This window comes from Prionailurus viverrinus, chromosome X (assembly GCF_022837055.1).
Source record: "Prionailurus viverrinus isolate Anna chromosome X, UM_Priviv_1.0, whole genome shotgun sequence".
In the NCBI taxonomy this organism is placed as follows: domain Eukaryota; kingdom Metazoa; phylum Chordata; class Mammalia; order Carnivora; family Felidae; genus Prionailurus; species Prionailurus viverrinus.
This window is the reverse complement of record NC_062579.1, coordinates 76,566,272-76,587,485: the sequence shown is the minus strand read 5'-3', so window position 1 is coordinate 76,587,485 and position 21,214 is coordinate 76,566,272. Positions and strand designations below refer to the sequence as shown.

The 21,214-nt window shown below is 45.3% G+C and overlaps 1 protein-coding gene across 1 annotated transcript in view; it reads right to left on the bottom strand.

Annotated features, from left to right (window-relative positions):
• Positions 1–4,189: 4,189 nt before the first annotated feature.
• Positions 4,190–21,214, bottom strand: part of LOC125157023 (uncharacterized) — a 21,511-nt gene continuing 4,486 nt past the window's right edge. The window contains 4 exon segments of the mRNA XM_047843272.1: positions 4,190–4,409; positions 4,411–5,284; positions 5,390–6,253; positions 6,256–6,661. Coding sequence (XP_047699228.1) covers positions 4,190–4,409; positions 4,411–5,284; positions 5,390–6,253; positions 6,256–6,661 — 2,364 coding nt within the window.

Below are 21,214 nucleotides of genomic sequence, written 5' to 3'. Positions count from 1 at the left end.
ATTGGGTTCAGATGTTACATCTGAAATGATGTCGTCTTGATATCGACACCATCGGAGCTCTCTTTTGGAGTATTTGGTCTGAGCAGAGCCTACAGAGGCTCAATTAAGGATGCTTCCATTGGAAGTATTAAGAAGAACTCTACCAACCTCTCCTCTACAGAGCTCCCAATTAACCCATTCCTCAGGATTTATAACCTTTCTTAATTGACATCGAGGCAATTTAGGAGGGTGAGCATATGTAATTCTCTGACTTCTCATGGAGACTCCCTGTAGTAAATACAATATAGAGACATTAGTCCCATTGGTTATTTTTGCTATCCATGCCTGTGAACGAAATGTAACACAGTGTTCACCTATTCCAAAGCATATAAGTGGCCCATCTGCACCTACAGAATATTCAGGGATTATTTTTCCTTCTTCTTCTGGTTTAAATGGGCCTCTATTATCATAAGGTTCAGGCAACCGGACTGAATCACTTACATAAACTGGGAAAGAGGGATCATCCCATGTAATTAATCTATTAAGAGGTGGATTTGGAATATAAGCCCAATATGTGTGATTCTCTTTAGTACTCACGGTTAAAATAAGAACTGATACCATGGCAATAAACAGAGTAGTAGAAGTCTTAGGTGTTCCTGTTTTTTTGGAGGATCTGTTCTGCTTCTAGAGTCATCTTCTTCATCTGTCCCCATGTCGGAGGTTTGGCTTTCATTGTTTTCTCGGTTCTTCTTTTTATTTCTCGTTTGAGGCTTAATTCTTCCCTATCTTTCTCCAGTGGTTGAAAATTATCGACCCTTTTTCTCTTCGCCCATCTGTTCATATTGTGGTTTTAATTGCTGGGCTGGGAGCTAGATATCTCCATTATCTGTGGCTACAAGAGAAAATCCCCAACCCCACGATTTAACATGCCCAGGGAACCATTGGTTATTATCATTTTCCAAAATATTGGTTGTGAAAGGGATCTGGTATTAGAGGCTGTGTGATGTTTTACAGCTGCGGTGAGCTCTTGTTGAACTCTTAAATCCAGAAAATTAAGCGTAAATAATGCTTTCATTAATTGATTCTTTGGATTCAAGGCCATATCCCCCTGTTTTTGTTTTTGTAACATGGTTTTTAATATACGATTAGCACGTTCAATAATACCTTGACCTTGTGGATTGTAAGGAATGCCTGTAGTATGGTGAATGCCCCATTTTTGGCAAAATATAAGAAAAGTGTGAGAAGTATGAGCGGGGCCATTGTCAGTTTTAAGATTCCAGGGGAGTCCCATTGTGGCAAATGCTTCTAAAAGGTGCTGAATAACATGGGCCATTTTTTCTCCTGACAAAGGTGTAGCCCATATAAAACCAGTATATGTATCTATTGATACACGTACATATGCAAAGCGACCAAGTTGTGGAACATGAGTAACATCCATTTGCCATAAATCATTAGGTTGTTGACCTCTGGGATTAACGCCCAGAGAGTACAGAGGAATGACAATAGGCCCACAAGTGGGGCAGTGTGTGATAATTTCTCTAGCTTGTTTAAGGGAAATAGAAAAGCGTTTACTTAAGCCTTTAGCATTAAGATGAGTCAGATTGCAGGGGCGCCTGGGTGGCTCAGTAGGTTGAGAGTCTGACTTTGGCTCAGGTCATGATCTCGCAGTCCGTGGGTTCGAGCCCCACGTCGGGCTCTGTGGTGACAGCTCAGAGCCTGGACCCTATTTCAGGTTCTGTGTCTCCCTCTCCCTCTCTCTCTGGCCCTCCCCCGTTCATGCTCTGTCTCTCTCTGTCTCAAAAAATAACATAAACTTCAAAAAATTAAAAAAAAATATGAGTCGGATTGTGAAAATCTTGTGCTGTAATAACAGGAGTTGCCAATAAGGAATCCACTGTAGCGTTGCCTTCTGCTAAGGGGCCAGGGAGGCCAGAATGAGATTGTATGTGAGTATGATATGCCCCGATTCGAGAGACCCCCGAAAACAAACCACCAGAGTCCAGAGTCAAAGCCAAGCGGCAAGGGTCGTTTATTGCAGGTTCGAACCCGGACCTCCGCGCACTCGTTGCTGGTGACTAAGAGGCCCCGAGCGAGGTTTTTACGGCACTTTTATAGACAGGCACAAACAGGTTATGGGGAAGTTAGGGATTTTTCGCGGTTACAGAGCTGTTATTGGTTGACATTTAAATTTGAACACTCAGCAGAACTTGATTGGTTCCCGCCTTTAGGTCAAACCACAACCGGGCACGCCCTGGCTGGTTCCAGGAACGGAGGAGAAGGGGGGGGGTGGTCTTTTCCTTGCGGTTGTGGGTACACCTGATAATTTTTCTTTAGTCTCTCATTCCTCCCTTTCTTTGGTGCCTCAAGAGCCAATCTTGGGTCTTATGTGTCTGATTCAAATGTTTCGGTAACGATAGGTTGGTATTGGGTTTTAAGGACCATTAGTTGGACCGTGTGAACCCGATCTTTGATAAAGGCAACTAGCTTATTAATAATATAAGGCCCGAAGGTGAGGAGGAGGAGGAGGGGTATAAGGGGCCCAGCTAGAGTAGAAAGCAGAGTGGCTAGCCATAGGGATTGATTGAACCAAGATTCAAACCAGCCTTGTTGTTGTTCTCGCTCACGCCTCCGTTTGGCCAGGCCTTCTCTAACTTTAGCCATGCACTCTCGGACTACTCCGGTGTGGTCAGCATAAAAATAGCATTCTTCTCTCAAGGCTGCACATAAACCTCCCTGTTGGAGGAAGACTAGATCTAGCCCCCTTCGGTTCTGTAGGACTACTTCAGAAAGGGAGGTCAGAGATTTTTCGAGGTGCGAGATTGAGTCCTCAAGTCTGGCTATATCCTCATCAGTGGCTGCCCTTAGGCTATTGAACCCCCGGTGCTGGATGGCTAGTGATGAGATCCCTGTTCCTGCCCCTATGGTACTGAGGCCAAATAAGGTGGCCAAGGTTATGGCCGTAAAGGGCTCCCGTTTTGTTCTTATTGACTCTCTTGCTTCCGTCCCTTCTGTCCACAGATCATATACAACATTTTCTCGGTGGTAAATAACCTTTGGAAATACTAATACCATGATACAATATTCGGCTGATGAATTAAAAACATTTCTGCTAACACATGGGGTGAGCCCTGTCTTAGAACAAATCCACCAACTGTCAGGAGCTGGAATTATCCATTTAGATTCATTTATAGAGTAATTAGTCGGGGCACAGAGCTGGATATGGCTACAGGGGACCTTTCCTATACAAGTCCCATTGCCAGTGACTGCTTGCAGTGTGAGGCCGGGGCTCTTTCGATTCCACCTGCAAGCTGCTGGCGACTCTTCTCCTGATTGTGAAAAAGGGGCAGCTAGACCTACGGCTTCGTAGAAGGGGGGTTTTATATCATAACACAACCAGCAGGCCCTTGTCGCCTCAGGGTCCGATCGGTTTAAGGCCTCATATGCTGCTGTTAGCAATTTCCATAGGGAGTCTATGCCTTCTGGGTTCTGACTTTCTTGGACAGCTTGTGCTTTTACTCCTGGGGTAAGGACGGGGGTCCTGCTGGAGGGAGTAGTGGGGATCTGCCTGGGCATAGGCTCGTCTTTTTTTTTTTTCCTAATACCTGATTTGGCCCCACCGGTTGTACAAGAGGGGAGGCTTTTAATTTTATTTGAATGGCAGTCCCAAAGAGGGGACGTTGATATAAGTAGAGTCCCCAAGTGAGTCCTAAGACCCATCGCCTGTCTTTTTTCCTTTCCTCTGTAAATCTTACACGAATGAGGTTACAGTTTTCATCATACCTGGTGCGGGTACATGGTCGGACATAGGACATTTCAATAAATTGGGGTTTTACTTTCTACTTCCATTCCCCATCATTGGAGGTGACATAACTCCGGGCTGCGCAATAGAGGGTTTCAAACCCTCCACATGTGCGCCTCATCGCCCCCGTCCTAAATCCCGGACATGCATAAAATCCATTTCTACTTATTGATACCCTCCTTTGCAGTTGCCTCCATTTACCTCCTTCCATTTCTTCTAATGGACTAACTTTTTCTAAATTGAAATATAGATCTGGCCACCAGGTATTTAATGGGGCAGTTCCTAGGGTTTTGTTGTAGACTTCATGAGTCTCTAAATTAGTAATTTCCCATGTCAAATTATAGGGGTTGTGGGGGTTTGGATCTACAGACAGAGTTTGCAGAACAATCAAGAGGAGGGCAAGTACCATAGTTACGGTTTAGTCCGTTGGTGGCGTAGGGTCAATTTTAAAGGATTGTCCTTAGTCCGGTCAACAGTCCAGGTTGTCTTTGAGGGTCCGATGAGGTCTGAGAACGGGTCCACCGGTTTGGCGTGGGTGTAATGGATCCAGGCGGCGATTCTGTCTACTTTGATGGCCGTAGGCGTTGTCAGGATGACCTGGAAGGGTCCTTTCCACCTGGGTTCGAGTCTCCTGCCGATGACGTTTGACGAGGACCCAATCCCCGGGTCAGAATTGATGAGGAATAGGCGGGGCTCCAGTCTCATAAAGTTCTTTTAATTTGGGCCATACATCTTCATGGACCCTCTGCAAGGCTTGTAGGGAGAGCAAGAGTTCAAGACCATTATCGTTCTCAGTTTTGACAAGGTCATCTTTTAGGTTAGGGATGATGGGGGGTGGTCTACCATGCATTATTTCATAGGGTGTGAGTCCCAGTTTGTATGGGGAGTTATGCACCCTGAACAGAGCGTAGGGGAGAAGGACTACCCACTTAGCACCAGTCTCCATGGTCAATTTGGTTAGGGTCTCTTTTAATGTTCTGTTCATTCTTTCTACCTGCCCTGAACTTTGGGGTCGGTATGCACAATGTAATTTCCAATCAACCCCAAGTATGGAAGCCAGTCCCTGACTTACCTTAGAGACGAATGCAGGTCCATTGTCTGACCCTATCATTACTGGAAAACCATACCTGGGCAGGATTTCTTCCAGGATCTTTTTGGCTACAATCTACGCCGTTTCATTCTTGGTTGGAAAGGCTTCGGTCCATCCTGAAAAGGTATCTACAAAAACTAGCAAATACTTATATCCATATTTTCCTGGTTTTACCTCAGTGAAATCTACTTCCCAATAGGTCCCCAGTCTGCTCCCTCTTTGTCTTGCCCCTGATGTCTGAGGATTACTACTCGCATTGTTGAGTTGGCACACAGTACATTTAGTGACTACTTGATCAACCTTATCGGAGACATTTTTGATTCTCAGTCCACTCTGTCTCATTAAATCTAACATTCGCCGGGAACCTAGGTGGGTGCTGTGATGGATCCGCTCTAGAACCTGCCATCCTAGCTTCTCTGGGAGTATAGTGTTGTTCTTGGAGTCTCTCCACCAGCCATCTTTGACTCGGGTCACAGGAAGTTTACTCATCCATTGAAGATTGCTTTCTGAATACTCAGGGCTGGGGGGCAATTCCCGGGGTCCGGGATCTGGCAGCTGTAGGGTCAGTAATTGCGCTGGGGGCCGAGCTATGTTTTTTGCAGTCCGATCGGCCAAATTGTTGCCCTGGGAAACTGGGTCGGTTGTCTTCTGATGTCCTGGGCAATGCACAATTGCTAGCTTTTTGGGTTCCCATATGGCTGCTAGTAGGGCTAGAATCTCTTCTTTATTTTTGATGTCTTTTCCTTCAGCCGTGAGGAGCCCCCGTTCTCTGTGTATCGCCCCATGTACATGAGCGGTGGCAAAAACATATCGGCTATCAGTGTATACGGTTAGCTTGCGATCTCTTCCTAACTTTAGGGCCTGGGTTAAGGCTATTAGCTCAGCCTTCTGGGCCGAGGTTCCGGGGGGTAGAGCTTCTGCCCACACCACCTCGGTCTCTGAAGTCATGGCCGCCCCCGCATACCTTTGTCCTTGGTGAACGAAGCTGCTTCCATCGGTAAACCAGATGGCGTCTGCGTCTGATAATGGCTGATCCTGCAGGTCCTCTCGAATCCCATAAACCTGTGCCAGTATGTCACTGCAGTCATGAAGTGGGGTCCCCATGTCTGGATCTGGCAGCAGTGATGCTGGGTTCAGGGCCGTCGGGGGGGGGGTGAAGATGATCTTGTGGGGGTTCAGTAGCAGTCCCTGGTAATGAGTGAGTCGGGCATTGCTCAGCCATCGGTCAGGCGGCTGTTTGAGGATGCCTCCGATGGCGTGCGGGGTGGTGACTTGTAGTTCTTGGCCCATGGTCAACTTATCAGCGTCTTTTACCATCAGGGCAGTGGCTGCAATGATCCGGAGACAGGGTGGCCATCCGGCGGCCACTGGATCTAACTTCTTAGATAAGCGACTGGCCTGTGCCAGGGCCCCAAATGTTGGGTTAGCACCACCTTAGCTATGCCCCGGCTCTCATCTACATATAGGTGGAAGGGTTTGGAAACATCGGGGAGTCCCAAGGCAGGTACTGATAGCAGGGCAGTTTTGATTTGCTGGAAGGCCTGTTCGGCTTCTTCCGTCCAACTAAAGGGCTGGTGATCTTTTGTTGCCTGGTATAAGGGTTTTGCTAGTTCAGCAAACCTTGGTATCCATAGTCTGCAGAACCCAGCTGACCCCAGGAATTCCCTCACCTGTCGTGGTGTCTGCGGTCTGGGAATACGAAGGACGGTTTCCTTCCGGGCATCCGTTAGCCAGCGTTGCCCCCCTTTCAGTAAGTAACCCAGGTAAGTTACCTCTGACTTGCAGATCTGAGCCTTTTTTGCTGAGGCGCGGTAATCTAAGGTTCCCAGAGTTCGCAGGAGACCTTCGGTTCCCTGGATGCAGGTTTTGGGCGTCTCGGCAGCTATCAAGAGATCATCAACATACTGCAGGAGAGTTATATTTGGGTGTTGTCTGTACTCAAATCTTCGTGTAGAGCCTCGTCGAACAGGGTCGGAGAGTTTTTGAATCCTGTGGTAGTCTGGTCCAGGTGAGTTGGCCATTTATGCCCCTGTCTGGATCTGTCCACTCGAATGCAAATAGCTCTTGACTTTTAGGCGCTAGTGGTAGGCTGAAAAAAGCATCTTTCAGATCCAGAACAGTATACCATTGTTTTTCTGGGCTGAGGGCGCTCAAGAGAGTATAGGAGTTAGGAACGGTTGGATGTATGTCCATCACCCGCTTATTGACTTCTCTCAGGTCCTGCACTGGTCTGTATTCCCCGCTGTTGGGTTTGCGCACGGGCAGCAGGGGGGGTATTCCATGCTGAGTGGCAGGTGCGTAGGACCCTGAAGTCAAGGAGGCGGCGGATATGCGGTGTGATGCCATTTTTGGCTTCCGCGGGCATAGGGTATTGGCGCACGCGGACGGGGTCCGTCCCAGGCTTGACCTCTATAAATAGGGCTGGGCGATGTTTTGCTAGCCCCATACCACCCGTTTCTGCCCACGCGTCTGGGAAGCGTTGAAGCCAGGGCTCGATACCCTGATCCAGAGGAGTGGGTTTCTGATGCAGCCTGTATTCATCTTCCAGTCTCACAGTGAGTACAGATATGGGTTGGTTGTGAAAGTCAGTCACTGTGGGTCCTCCCGGTTGGAAATGAATTTGGGCCCCCATTTTGGTAAGCAAATCCCTCCCCAACAGGGGGCAGGGGCTGTCGGGAATGACCAGGAAGGAATGGGTTACCTTCCCAGTCCTTAAGTCTACAGTCCTTTGAGTTGTCCAAGGGTACTTTTTTATTCTGGTGGCCTCTTGTACCCAGGATGATTTTTCAGATACTTTTCCATGGGGCTTGACCAGAACTGAGTGTTGTGCCCCGGTGTCAACTAGGAACTGGACCGGGATCCCCTCCACTTGCAACATTACCCTAGGTTCGGGGAGGGGATCCAAACCCCGTCCTCCCTATTCTGTATCTTGGGTAAACAGTATGGGGGCTGTTTTAGGCTGCCATTGTCCTTGGCTGGGGCGGGGTTGTTTCTTCTTGGGGCATTCTCGTATCCAGTGGCCTTTTTCTTTACAATAGGCGCATTGATCTTTATCTAAGTGCCGCCTGGGAGGGCGTGTTGTTTGAGTGCCTTCTGGGGGTGGCTGTTCTTTCTGGACTATAGCGGCCAGGACTTTAGTCATTTTCTCTGTGGCCTTGATCTGTCTCTCTTCTGGGGCGTCCCTGTTGTTGTAGACCTGTTGTGCTATACAGAGCAGATCCTGGATCTGTTTACCTTCTAAATCCTCTAGCCTTTGGAGTTTTTTTTTTTTTTTTTTTTTTTTTTTTTTTTTATGTCAGGAGCTGCTTGATTTACAAAGGACATAACGACAGCAGCCTGGTTCTCAGGGATTTCTGGATTCATGGGGGTAAACTGTCTAAAGGCTTCCATTAGTCTCTCTAAGTAAGCAGCTGGACTCTCTGTCTTTCCCTGTATGACCGAATATACCTTAGCCAAATTGGTGGGCTTGCGAGCAGCAGCCTGGAGACCCGCCATCAGAGTCTGGCGATAAATGAGTAGCCTTCCCCTACCTTCTGCCGTGTTGTAGTCCCATTCATCCTGTGGAGGTCTGGTTAGGGGGAAAGGCGCATTAATGAGGTCAGGGTTAGATGTCGGCTGACCGTCGTCTCCGGGAACCAGCTTTCTTGCTTCTAATTGGATCCTCTCTCACTCCTCTGTAGTGAACAGGATGCGGAGGAGCTGCTGACAGTCGTCCCAGGTGGGCTGGTGGGTGAACATGACACTGTCTAAAAGAGCTATTAGGTCTTTAGTGTTATCAGAGAATCGAGCGTTCTGTGTTTTCCAGTTGTACAGGTCACTGGTGAAAAAGGGCCAATACTGGAGTCGGGGGATGCCTGTTTCATCTGGGGGTCCTATTTCCCACAGGGGTAGGGCCACAGTGGAGCCGGGGAGGCGAGGGTTTGGCTCACGCTGGGTGAGCCCGCGGGTTCCGCCGGCTGGCCCCTTGTGGTTGGTTTCGTTTTCAATGGGGCCCGGCGCGGCTGCTGCCTCCCGTCCTCCTGGTTCCGGCGCAGCTGCCACTTCCCGTCCTCCCGGTTCCCCTAGGGGAGGCAACTAGCGGGGCGACTGGCGGGGTGGCTGCTGCGGGCAGGGCCCGGGGTACAAGGGGAGGGGGATGATAGGATGGAGGGTCTAGGGATAGTAGGTCCTGACTATCGGTCAATATGGGATACAAGGGTGCAGATGGCGTCTTTGGCTTTGGGGGGTCTGCGGGCCACATGGCAAGGGCCTTACATGCTCCTGATGACAGGAAGGGGGCCAACCAAGAGGGTGGATTTCCTACCAAATCTTGCCATACTAGAATGTAGGGAATCTGATCGGGGTGCCCCTCGCGATCCGGTAGAAAAATCTTTGACTTCACCTTAGCGATTATAGGGAGGCAAAAAGTTCCTTCGTGTGGCCATCCAACGCTGAAGGTTGGCCATTCGGAGCGGCAGAGGGTTATTAATTTTCCCCTCCGGATGTCTAGACTCAAATTCTGTCCTCTGGTTCTAACATCTCTGAAGTTAGCAACAAGGAGAGAAAGAGGAATGCTTTGAGATTGGCCCATCTGTATCCTGGAGGTGGAGAAAAGGATTGAAAGGAGAGGTAGTAAAGTTAGGAGGATTCCCGGTTGTGCCAGGCCAGGTCACCTGTGAAAGAGAAGGGGGTCAACGCTTAAAGGTTACAGAATAAAGAACACAACACATAGATCGCTAGCGCGTTTCGGGTGTCTGTCACCCGGACAGAAGAATTCCGACGGGCCCAAAAAGGTGCCCCAGATGGGTGCCAGTGGACGTCTCCTACTGGACCCGACTGACTGCCCTATAGCCCGTCCGCCAGGGCTGTGTCAGTCCCCGATACAGATCCCGTGCGGGAGAGAGCCAGAAACTAACAGACGATATACAGACAGAAACGGACAGAGCCGGCTCACTTACCGATCGGTCTCAGGGACGACCCGTTGGCTTGGGGTCTGGTGGGCTTGGGGGGGGGGGATCCCGGACGAGCCCCCAAGTGATATGCCCTCATTTGAGAGACCCCCGAAAACAAACCACCAGAGTCCAGAGTCAAAGCCAAGCGGCAAGGGTTGTTTATTGCAGGTTCGAACCCGGACCTCCGCGCACTCGTTGCTGGTGACGCTAAGAGGCCCCGAGCGAGGTTTTTACAGCACTTTTATAGACAGGCACAAACAGGTTATGGGGAAGTTAGGGGTTTTTCGCGGTTACAGAGCTGTTATTGGTTGACATTTAAATTTGAACACTCAGCAGAACTTGATTGGTTCCCGCCTTTAGGTCAAACCACAACCGGGCACGCCCTGGCTGGTTCCAGGAACGGCAGAGAAGCAGGGGGGGGGGGGGTGTCTTTTCCTTGCGGTTGTGGGTACACCTGATAATTTTTCTTTAGTCTCTCAAGTAATGTATATAGGATGGGATTGGTGTTGGAGACAATGTTGGACTTGAAAAAATAAGTCAGACAATTCTGAGACATCTGAATAAATATTTAACGGTTTCCAAGTTTTCAATCACTTTTTTAGAATAGGCTGAATCCTTTAAGATATTGATGGAGGAGGAAACATCCTTAAGTAATAAAAATATGGCCAAGAGTTCATCCTTTTGTACTGAAGCATATGGGGATTTTACACATTTAGAAGTAGGACCATAATATGCAGAATAACTGGATTTGTTGGCATCTGTAAAATAATTAGGTCCATTTACAGGTACTGACTGTACAACTCGAGGCATGATAAAGGAGGTGGTTTTGATAAATTCAACTAATTTGGATTTAAGATAATGGTTGTCTATGTGACCTATATAATTTGCAACTCCAAGTTGCCATGAAATGCATTGCTGATATGCCATGGATATTTGTGCATGAGACAGAGGTTCTATAATTGTCTCAGGGTCTTGGGTTGTTATTTCCTTAAGTCTCTCCCAACTCTTTAAAATTAACATTCCTGTTTTGTCTAAATATGTAGATAATTTTTTTAAGGCTTGTTGGAAAGAAATATCCGTTTTAAGATTCCATTAGCCTGCCAAAGTATTCCTGCAGGAGAATGAGGTAACAGTAAAATTAACAAGGAAACAGGTCGCAAGGAGTTAATTCAAGTAAGCTGATTGGAAGCAATTTTTTGTTCAATCCATTGTAATTTTTAGGGTGCTTCCGGAGTTAATTTCCTAGGGCTATTTAAATTGGAATTCCCTTTAAGTACATCAAAGAGATGAGTCAGTTGATAAGTAGGTATACCTAGAGTAGGACGCTACCAGTTAATGTCTCCTAGTAACTTCTGGAAATCATTCAAAGTATGCAAGGTATCTCTACGAATTTGAACATTTTGAGGCATTATTGAATTTTGTACTAATTTTTGACCTAAATAGAACAAGGGATCTTCAAATTGAATTTTGTCTTCTGCAATAAGGAGGCCATATTTTGAGAGGGTTGCCTGAGCTGCTAAAAAGAGTGCATGTAAATCATGTCGTTCGGGTAAAGCTAATAGGATTTCATCCATGTAATGGATGATCTTAGCATGAGGAAACTGAGATCGTAAATATCAGAGAGGTTTTGCAACAAAAAGCTGACAAAGACTGGGACTATTTAATATTCCTTGGGGTAAAACTTTCCGCTGAAATTTGCTTATGGGCTCCTCATGATTAATTACAGGAAGGGAGAACGCAAATCTCTCCGAATCTTTAGGGCTTAAGGGAATGGAGAAAAAACAATCCTTAAGATCAACAATTATAATTTTCCAATCTCCAGGGATAGCAGCAGGCGTCGGAAGGCCAGGCTGTAGAGCCCCCATAGGTTGTATGATTTTATTTATGGCTCGGAGATCAGTCAGCATTCTCCATTTTCCAGATTTCTTTTCTATGACAAAAACCGGAGAATTCCAGGGACTAGTTGAAGGTTCAATATACCTCGCCTCTAATTGTTGAGAAGCTAAAGATTTTAAAGCTGCCAGTTTTTCTTGAGAAAGCGGCCGCTGCTCTATCCATATGGGCTCATCAATAAACCATTTTAAAGACAGCGCATATTTTTGTTCTCTGGCAGGGGCCGCTAGGATACATTTGGATATCCTAGCCTTGTGGCTTTGTGTTTGGGGAAAAATATCGAGGGGTGTTTTATTGCCTTGTTGAGTTTTATCTAATTCCTTCAGTGGGTCATATCCCATGGCACACATTATATTTTTATTTTGAGTAGATATAGATGGGATATTAATATATGCACCCCACTGTTGAAGTAAATCTCTACCCCACAGATTAATGGCAATGTTAGCCACATAGGGTTTAAGAGTTGTTATCTGATCCTCGGGTCCTTCACATCTCATAATCTGTTGACTTCTTTTTATTCCCCCTAAGGAGCCAAGTCCTGTAAAAATTACAGGTATGTTCTCAACAGGCCAAGATGAAGGCCAAAACTTTTCAGATATGATGGTAACGTCAGCTCCAGTGTCTAGTAATACTATAAAAGATTTATTATTAATTTTAAGATGTATTTTGGGGCGAAGATCTTTCAAAAAAGTTTGCCAATATAGTTGTTTCCCAGTACTGCCAAAACCTCCAGTTCTGATAACAGGATTGCTTTGGCCCTCTATATAAGGAAGAATAAGTAATTGAGCAATTTTATCTCCTGGTTGAATAGTATAAGGGTTACCGGCCAGTATCATAACTTGAATTTCATTTTCATAATCACAGTCAATAACACCAGGATGCACATGAATACCTTTAAGTGTAAGACTACTCCGTCCAAAAATAAGGCCTACTGTGCCTTTTCCCAAAGGTCCATAGATTCCTGTTCTAACTGTAACGACACCCAAGGAAGGCTGTAAAACAACTGGGTCTACAGCAGGGAGATCTAAGCCTCACTCCCAGTTGTTGCATGACGGAGGTCTGTGACCTGTCGATGTTGTGGTGTTGAGACCCATTGCTGGCTGGATAAAAGCTCATTTTGTTTGTTGGGCCATGTGATAGGCCCCGTGATAAGTTTCCCTGATTTTGATCAATATTAGGAGGTGGAAGAGGATGCCCATCTTTGTGATATTGGGAATGGCACTGATTGGCCCAATGATATCCTTTTTTATAATGAGGGCATAAAGCAGTTGGAGACATTAATTTAGATAGATTATTAGCACTGGTATTATTAACATTATGCTTATCTTTTTTAAAAATTTGTCCTTTATTTTTCGACAGTCTTTTTTTTTCATGTGGCCACTTTTTCCACAACCAAAGCATTTGGTGTTAGATTTAAAAGGGTCTGTCCCTCTTATAGCAGCAGCGAGGAGGTTCATATTGTAAAGTGGGGTACCAATATCAGCATATGCTTTCACATAGTCAGCCATGGACCCAACAGCCACTCTTATAGCAGGAAGAGCTCACTGGCATTCTGAATTAACATTATCATAAGCCACAATAGGAAGCAACAAATCCCTTAGGCCTGCTTGAGGAGTTGTTTTAGCCAAAACATCTCTTAATCTTGCTACAAAGTCAACATAAGGTTAACTATGTCCCTGTTTAACATTTGCAAATGAGGGGGTAACCTCCCCTGGGGTAGCTATACGTTGCCAAGACATCTTACAGCAATTGTTGTATTACTTGTTGTATTGCTTGATCACTCAAACCACATTGATCTCTTAGTTGAGAATATTGTCCTTGTCCACAAAGTTGTTCCTTGTCAATAGGAATATTATCATGAACGTTTCTTTCCCCATGAATCTTAGCTTGATCTTCCCACCAAGTCATAAATTGTAAATATTCAGCACGGGATAAAACAGTTCTAGCCAACATTTCCCAATCTTTAAGAATCAAGCGTTCGGTGTCAGCAAATGCTGAAAGTAAGCCCTGCGTATAAGGAGAGTTAATGCCAATTTAAGATCTTTCAAAAATTTTTACAGGGATCTGAGAGTATTCAGCATTATAGCTTCCATTAGGATATTGTGCATTTGGTGAAAAAGCATTCAGAGTAACCGGAAATATTTCTGATACCGGTTGTATCAATTCTAAATCTCCTTCCTGCTTAGCTTTTATCAACCCTCGCATCAGAGGTGGAATGATAGGGCCTTCATGTTCCTTGGAAGGAACTATTATGTGAGGCTGGTCATTAGAAAAAGGTTTGGAAGTGACTGGAAAGGCAGTCTTTCGTTTAACATGAGTAGCAATTTCTGTATTTTCAGTTAAAGCAGTAGGGGGTATACTTTATTATAAGGGAGGCAGTAGCCTCCAAGTTATCATTTGTGGGTGGCGGTGGAGGCCATTCTGGTAAAGTATCTTCCTCAGGCACTATAGCTTTGATCTTCAGAGGAAGATTCATCCTCACAACTATCAGATGTAAAATCCAACTCATCTCCTTCTTCTTGATGAGTTTTTAACTTAGGTGAACATATATTTTGTTCTGAGTCAGGCTGTAAAGCCATCTCAATTAAAGAGCATAAAGACCAAACTTTTAAAGAAATGATATCTCCATTTTGATGAGCACGTCTAAGCGTTTTCATAATTAGTCTCCATTGTTTAAGGTTTAAACGATTTTTCCAGACGGATTAAACCAATAGCAATGTTTTTTAACCAAGTACCAGAGCTCATCAAAAGTTCCCCTTTTCACTTTTACTCCTGAACTTTGCAATAAAGTACAAAGTGATTTAGAGTAAGCGTCATGATCATGAGACTGGGAGTTTCCCATCCTTCACTATCCCAAAGCCAGGACTTACCTGTCCTACTGCTCTGTTTCGGTCCTCTGTGACTGTAAACCAAAGTAGTCTCGAAGACTGTTTTCTGTGCCGTATCCTGCCAACTATGCCAATTGTTGCAGGGTGTATGGCCGGAGTCGCAAAAAATGAGTCGGCAAACAAAGTGCAGTTAAGTGAAGGTCCTCATACTCCAGTCGGAATGAGGTCCCGACTCCAGAATGAAGCTTCTTTTTATTAGGGTAATTGCTAAAGACTACGTGCATAAAGTCAGCTAAGCAAGTGTGTTAATCAATCTAATGGTTTAGCTTTTCAAGGTTGAATTTCAAGTTACTTGGTTTCTATAACACTAGGAAGGGTCAGGTGTCAAGGAGGATCCAGCCCTGGACAATGTTAATGGCTCTAGGCGTTCCTTACTAGCAGCAGCCACCTTCAGCTGTGTAAACATGTCCTAAGGCCTTGCACCTTCTCCAGCCCTTCCCTTTTGAAGTCTTTTCCTTTGATGCTTCTCTCCTGCATCTCCCACATCTTGTCTCTTTCCAGTAAATTCCATTGCAGCCTCAAGAGCTTCAAGGGGGGCCAAAACTTGTTTATCAATGGAAGTCTGGCTTACAGACTCTTTGGTAGTATTTATCATAAACTTATTAAGCACATGGGCTGTCTGGATAGTATGATGCAGGCTGACTCCAGCTACAGAGGCAGAGGCAATAATGCCTACTGCTGTGAAGATGCCCGTGATTAACAGGCCAACAAATCTTTTCTGCCATGCAGCAGAGTGCCAGTGTCAAATAAGCTTGAAAGCACACCTAGTCCTGATGGATGCATATAGGGCTCAGACCTATTTAACAGGAACCCAGGCTGAGACACGGTGTCTAAGTACTAACTAGGAGGATATATTTAATTGGGTGATGATATTATTACTTATGCAGGACATAAACCAGCCCTGAGAAGTAGAGATATTATAATTAGTTTCTAGTTGTTGGACCTGTAAGGTGGAGGTAGCAAAGAGAACGTAGGGAGAAGGGACACAATTAGTAGTCCATGCAAGTTGGACATTGTGCAGGGAGGCCCAAGTTAAGTTAACATGTCATTTTACATAAATTTCACCATGGCTAATTGTAGTGTGAAGAAGGGAAGACCTAGCTTCCAAAGACTAACAAGCCAAGGTCCTTTTAATTTCCCTTTATATGCAGAAATTATAGGGCCAGACAAGCCTCCATCTTTCCAAAAAAATATCCTCCTTACTAGACTGGCCAAAGGATATGGTCTTATTAGAATATTTTGTTTCAAGATGTCCTCTAGGATCCCTGTCAATAATAGTCCAATTACCCCAGTGAAGATTATGCTCAGTCTCTCCATAACAGGTTGCCCAAGGAATGTTGTTCCAGGGGTGGTCTGAATATTTGAGACTGGAGCAAGCTATAACATTAGGAGTGTGAGATATGCTTGTTTTTTTTTTTGTTTTTTTTTTTTTTTTTTTTTTTTTTTTTGCGGTATATCAAAGCTTGTGGCTGAGAAAAAGGTAAAATTGTCTGGCCTGGTAGAAGTTTTGGGCTGTACATGTAAAAACCAGTTGATTTTTAGTTTAAGGCAGGCAGATAAATTGCTAAGTTTAGTAACACACATACTGAAGTAAGCCACCATTCAGGTCTCGGCATATAAAGCCAATGTTCTTGTTTAGTTTGGAAGGGAGGGTTAAGGTTGGATCCTCCCATGAACTCAGTGTCAGTATTGCTAATAGGCATATCCTGGCCTAGGAGGGCTAGGCTATTGAATATAGGTGGGTTAAGGGGATGAGCCAAATATGAATATTGACCTTGGCCTAGGCAAATGAGGGCAAGGAGTAGAATCAGTGTTGCTCGTATCGAATTTCTGTCAATGATGGAGATCATGGCCATCAGGTGCGAGTCAGGAGTGTATGTAATACCATTGTGTTGTAAGAGGATGCTGGCCTGGTTAGACAGGCATTTAAGGCTTCCTCATGTTATATCAGGGGCAAGGACTTGCGTTTCTGGAGTGGCTTCAGGATGAGCAGTCCATAAAGAGGCTTCATCCATCTTGAAAAAGGGGGCTGGTGGCCGCTCACTCAGAGTCATTCTCTGGAATTTTTGGTTCACTGGAAGATATCCTGGGGGTCTCCACCACGCCATGGTACAGCTTCACCAACTGAGAGGGGTTCCACAGAAGTCCAGAATCTGAAAGAACACAAGCATTATCCTCTACCCCAGGTGAGAAGTTTAGTGGGCCCAGACCATGTGGGCCCCCCTTTGGGGGTTTTGTACAGCACCATAGGGTGAAAGGGCTTCTCTTCGTTTTGAAAAGTGCCATTCAGTTAGTAGTCAGTCCCTGAGGGTCAAGATTTAAAAAATTAAGCGTAATCATAGCATGGTCGAGGAGAAGTTGAGGTTGTAATGTAGACCACCATGGGTATGTTCCCCTTTTCTGTTTTTGTTTTTGTTGTTGTTGTTTTTTAACATGGTTTTTAGAGCACTGTATGCTCGTTCTATAATAGCTTGGCCTTGTGGGTTTTAAGCAATACCTGTAATATGTCAGATATTCCATAAGGCACAGAAGTCACGAAATGAAGAGGAGACATAGTCTGGGCCATTATCTGTCTTAATTGTGTGGGGGAAGCCCCAGGCTGCAATAGCATGCAGAAGATGCTGAATGATCACTTTGGTGTTTTCTTTTGTATGAGCTGAGGCAAAAATAACACCTGAATAAGTATCTATAGATGCATGGATATACTTATGTTTACCAAATGCAGGGTAAACGTTAACATCAGTCTGCCAAATCTCACTAGGCTTGAGGCCCCGGGGTTTTGTTCCTGCTGGGAAGGAATTCAGGGGATAGTAATTAACAGTCTGAGCAGAAGTAAATGATTTGCTTGGCCTCATTCACAGTAAGGGTAAATTGTTTTCTTAGAGCTTGCCAGTTTTGATGGTAAAGATTATGGGAGGCTCTGGCTTCAAAAAGAGGATAACATTCTTGAGAAACTGTTGGGAAAATGAATAAAGTTTTACACCATAAGATGGCCGACGGGACTAAAACAAGCTCTGGTCTCTAGCTTGGAGACCCCTCTTCCGGGTTCTTCTTGCCCTGTTTGTGGAGCGGGCGCCCGCGTGCCAAAACCCTATGGAAGCTGACAACTATAAATTACCCTTCCCACTTGCATTCAGCGCTCAGATCTTTGGAGAAACGGTCTCCTCTGAGCCCACCAGTGTTAAATAAACCTCTGATCCACCGAGATCTCCACCTCCGAGTGCCGCTTGGTTTTTCCACCAGCGTTCCATCCTGGTTCCCTAACATATTTGGTTCCCTGATTGGGAAACCCAACTGCGCCGGCCCATTGTTGCCACTGGTTTGGGAGAATGACGAGGTGGTGATGGAATGAGGATTCGCAAGGGAGAAGGCGCACCCTGCCTGAATTTCAGCAGTCTCCCACTTGGTCGCCCCGGGCCAACCCTGCTCCGCCATTCCTGCCGGACTGGAGGAGACTTGGCAGGTGAGGACCTGGACCCGACGTCGGAACCGGTAAGGCTGGGGCCCAATCTAGCCAGGCCCACTCACAAGAGTGGAAGGGGGGGCCTGATCACTCCCCGGAGACCTCAGAAGTCTCACAGGTAGGAATTCTGTGAGAGGGAATGTAATAGCCTCTGGTGTGTATGTGAGTGTGAATGTGTGACTCGGTCTAGCTTGCTTGCCGACTTCGCTTCTGTGCCTCCACGGGCAGGCATCCTTAAGGTCCCCAGAAGCCCATGGAGTCTGAGTGGGCTCGTCTGCGATTCCGTGGTGAATGGCACACACTCTGTGGTGGCATCGGAATAGTTTCTGATCGTAAGTCACAAAGCTGAGACCGCTATGGCTAAACGTCCCCTAAGTTCCTTCAGGACATGGACAGATGGGCATCTGACCGGTCTCTTCATTAGAGGGGACACCCCTATCCCTCTGTCTGTCTTTGTGACTCCACCTCACGGGAACATGGGGTCGGGACAGAGCAAAGAAGGGGTTTTGGGGAGACTATGGAATTAAAATAACCGCTGGCATGTTAAGGACCCTATGTGAGTTAGAATGGCCCACTTTTGCTGTAGTAGGGTCCTCTGAGGGAACCTTGGATGTCCCAATGGTCCGCTGCATCTGGCATGTTGTCTCCAGAGACCCAGGTCACCCTGATCAATTTCCATACATCAACTACTGGCTTGAAATTGCCTGAAATCCTCCGCTGTGGGTGCAATTCATCCATAGCAAGCAGAGCCAGGCAAAGGTTTTAGTTGCTTTATCCAGAGACTCAACCAGGGAGCCAAAGAAGCAACCCACCACTTCCCTAGTGTGTGCAGGAGACCCGGAGGAAGATCCTGTCTTTCTGCCACCTTATGACTCACCGGGCTCCCTCCCCCCACCGGTACGAAGAGGCTCTCCTCTGGGGGATCAGAGCAGGGGCTGAGAAACCCATGAATATGACCAGCAGCAAGGGGATTCCCCCGGGGATTATCATGCGAGGCGATGCGAGGCTTACACCCTCTTTGCTCCAGAGGCACAAGAGAGTCGTGACAAAAGGATGGGGAAAGTCTAGCCGCCAAAAGGGGGGAGGCCCAGAACCTCCTTAGCAAGGGGTCAGTGGGCCTACTGCAAGGAGAAAGGACATTGAAAGAATAAATGTCTCAACCAAGGAAAGTCCCAGAAACCCAGCCGATATCAGGAGGAATCTCAAGAAGGGAACCGTATTGGTCTGGCCGAGATAGAATCATACTGAAGGGGACCCTGGCTCTCTCCCCCTGTTCCTCTGCCTAATAGATGTGAGGGATTCTCCCTCATTTCCCAGGTTAACAGTTATAATTGGAGCCAACTGTGGTTAGTCTACCTCGGGATGGGGACTTTAAAGAATGTTCCCAAGCAGTTGCTGAAACTCCATTCATTTCGGGGAAATTCCCAGTCTTCTCTGGACTGATGTGGACTCCATATTTCCACTTTGGTGGAACAATAAAAACATGGCGTCTGCTCCTCTGAGTTAAGGTTTTGAATTAGGTTTTCCTTCTCTGCCTTCTACTGGCACCTTGCCTCTTCTGCCTTCCCCCTACCCCTGCTATTTCTGCACCAGCTTGGGTGTGGTCTACGTAACTGGTTCCTATACCCTCCTCAGTACCTCATCACCATTGGCTCCTCCTCCCATCCTCAAGGTCAAGGAGTAAAGTGCACCCCCTTGGACATCTAGGTATTTTCCAAATAGAATAAGTTGCTAAAGCTTTGACTACTGACACGGGTTTGTGTTTTTAACTTCTTATTGCAGAGAAATTAAGGCTATTTGGACCTATTGGAAAACATGCTTTGTACTTAATTGGTTCATGAATTTACCATGTAAAAAAATTCTGGTGTAAACACCTCTCAGTTGGTTACTAAGTCCTCAATTGGAGACTAAGGTTTCCTAAGAGTTAAAATTCTGCTAAGTGTACTTGAGACTGATGGAAATAAGGAAAGCAACCCTGTATGTAGGCAAGTAGGAGGTATGTAAGAAAGATATAAGGAATGGAAATACATTTTTGTTGAGGGTAGATGAAAGTGATTTTGTCCTAAATGAGACTGGCTATTTGGAGAGAAATGGCTTTGGGACGAAGTTTGAAGGCAAAGGAAAGTTGTAGAAAGTTCATGAAGGGAAATCTTTGGAAAGGAATTTTATGTGTGCTCAGGATGGACTAAGGTTGAGATGAATGGAATTTAAGGTTGAAATTCTTCTTTTCTCTCTGCTCAAATAAAAAAGTTTTCTTGGACTGTTGACCTGCTCTTGATAAGAATGCAAACAAAGCCTTGTCTTCTGGGCAAACCAAAGTTTTAGGTTTGATCTTTATCAGGTCTTTGATTACTTAGTTAAAACTTCTCAATGTTAAAGGAACTAGGTTTTGGTAACAACTATATAATGCTATACATTCACCTTTAGGTTCTTTTATTGCCACCTTGGTTGAATAAATAAAGTTTTAAGATTTGTAATGATCTGTAATCCTATTTACGATGTACTTATAACTTCCTAAGGTTTTAGCAAACTTCCCAGGATTTAAATGATAAATGAAAGTCTTTTTTGACCAATTAGGCCCTTTTATTTGGGATGCTAAGTTACTTGGAAAGGCACTGTCATGCAATGGTAACCCTTAGGTTGTATTGCACAGATAAATGTTGTAACTGCCCAAATATATATGCAATTCCAAAAGTTTTAATGTTTTGGTATAAGGTCATCACTTATATTCTGATTATGTGTCACAGTGTTATGTGTCACAGAAATAACCAGATTTCTTTGTCAATTGCATCATAATGAACTCTCATCAGATCTTTAACGATGCCTGTTTCTGAGATTTTTGTTATTCTCTCACAAAACGTGTTTCTTCTTCAAGGAGATTTATAAAAAAGGACTTTGGGGAAAATTACAGGTATTCGACATCTTTAAGATTAATACTAAAATGGGTAAGAATTTCCAGAACTAAAAAGCTGCATTCAAATTGAACAAGAATTAGGAACATGGGATTAAATGAACTGAGGAAGATTACAGTTTTGTGATTCTTGTTGAAAATATTGCTGGTTCTCTAATGTTTGCTCTTCCAGATTAAGGAAAATTTCTCTTAAGATATCTATGATATACAGAAATGTCATAAAGTATTCATTTATACCCTGAAGCATTTATCTTTTCTCT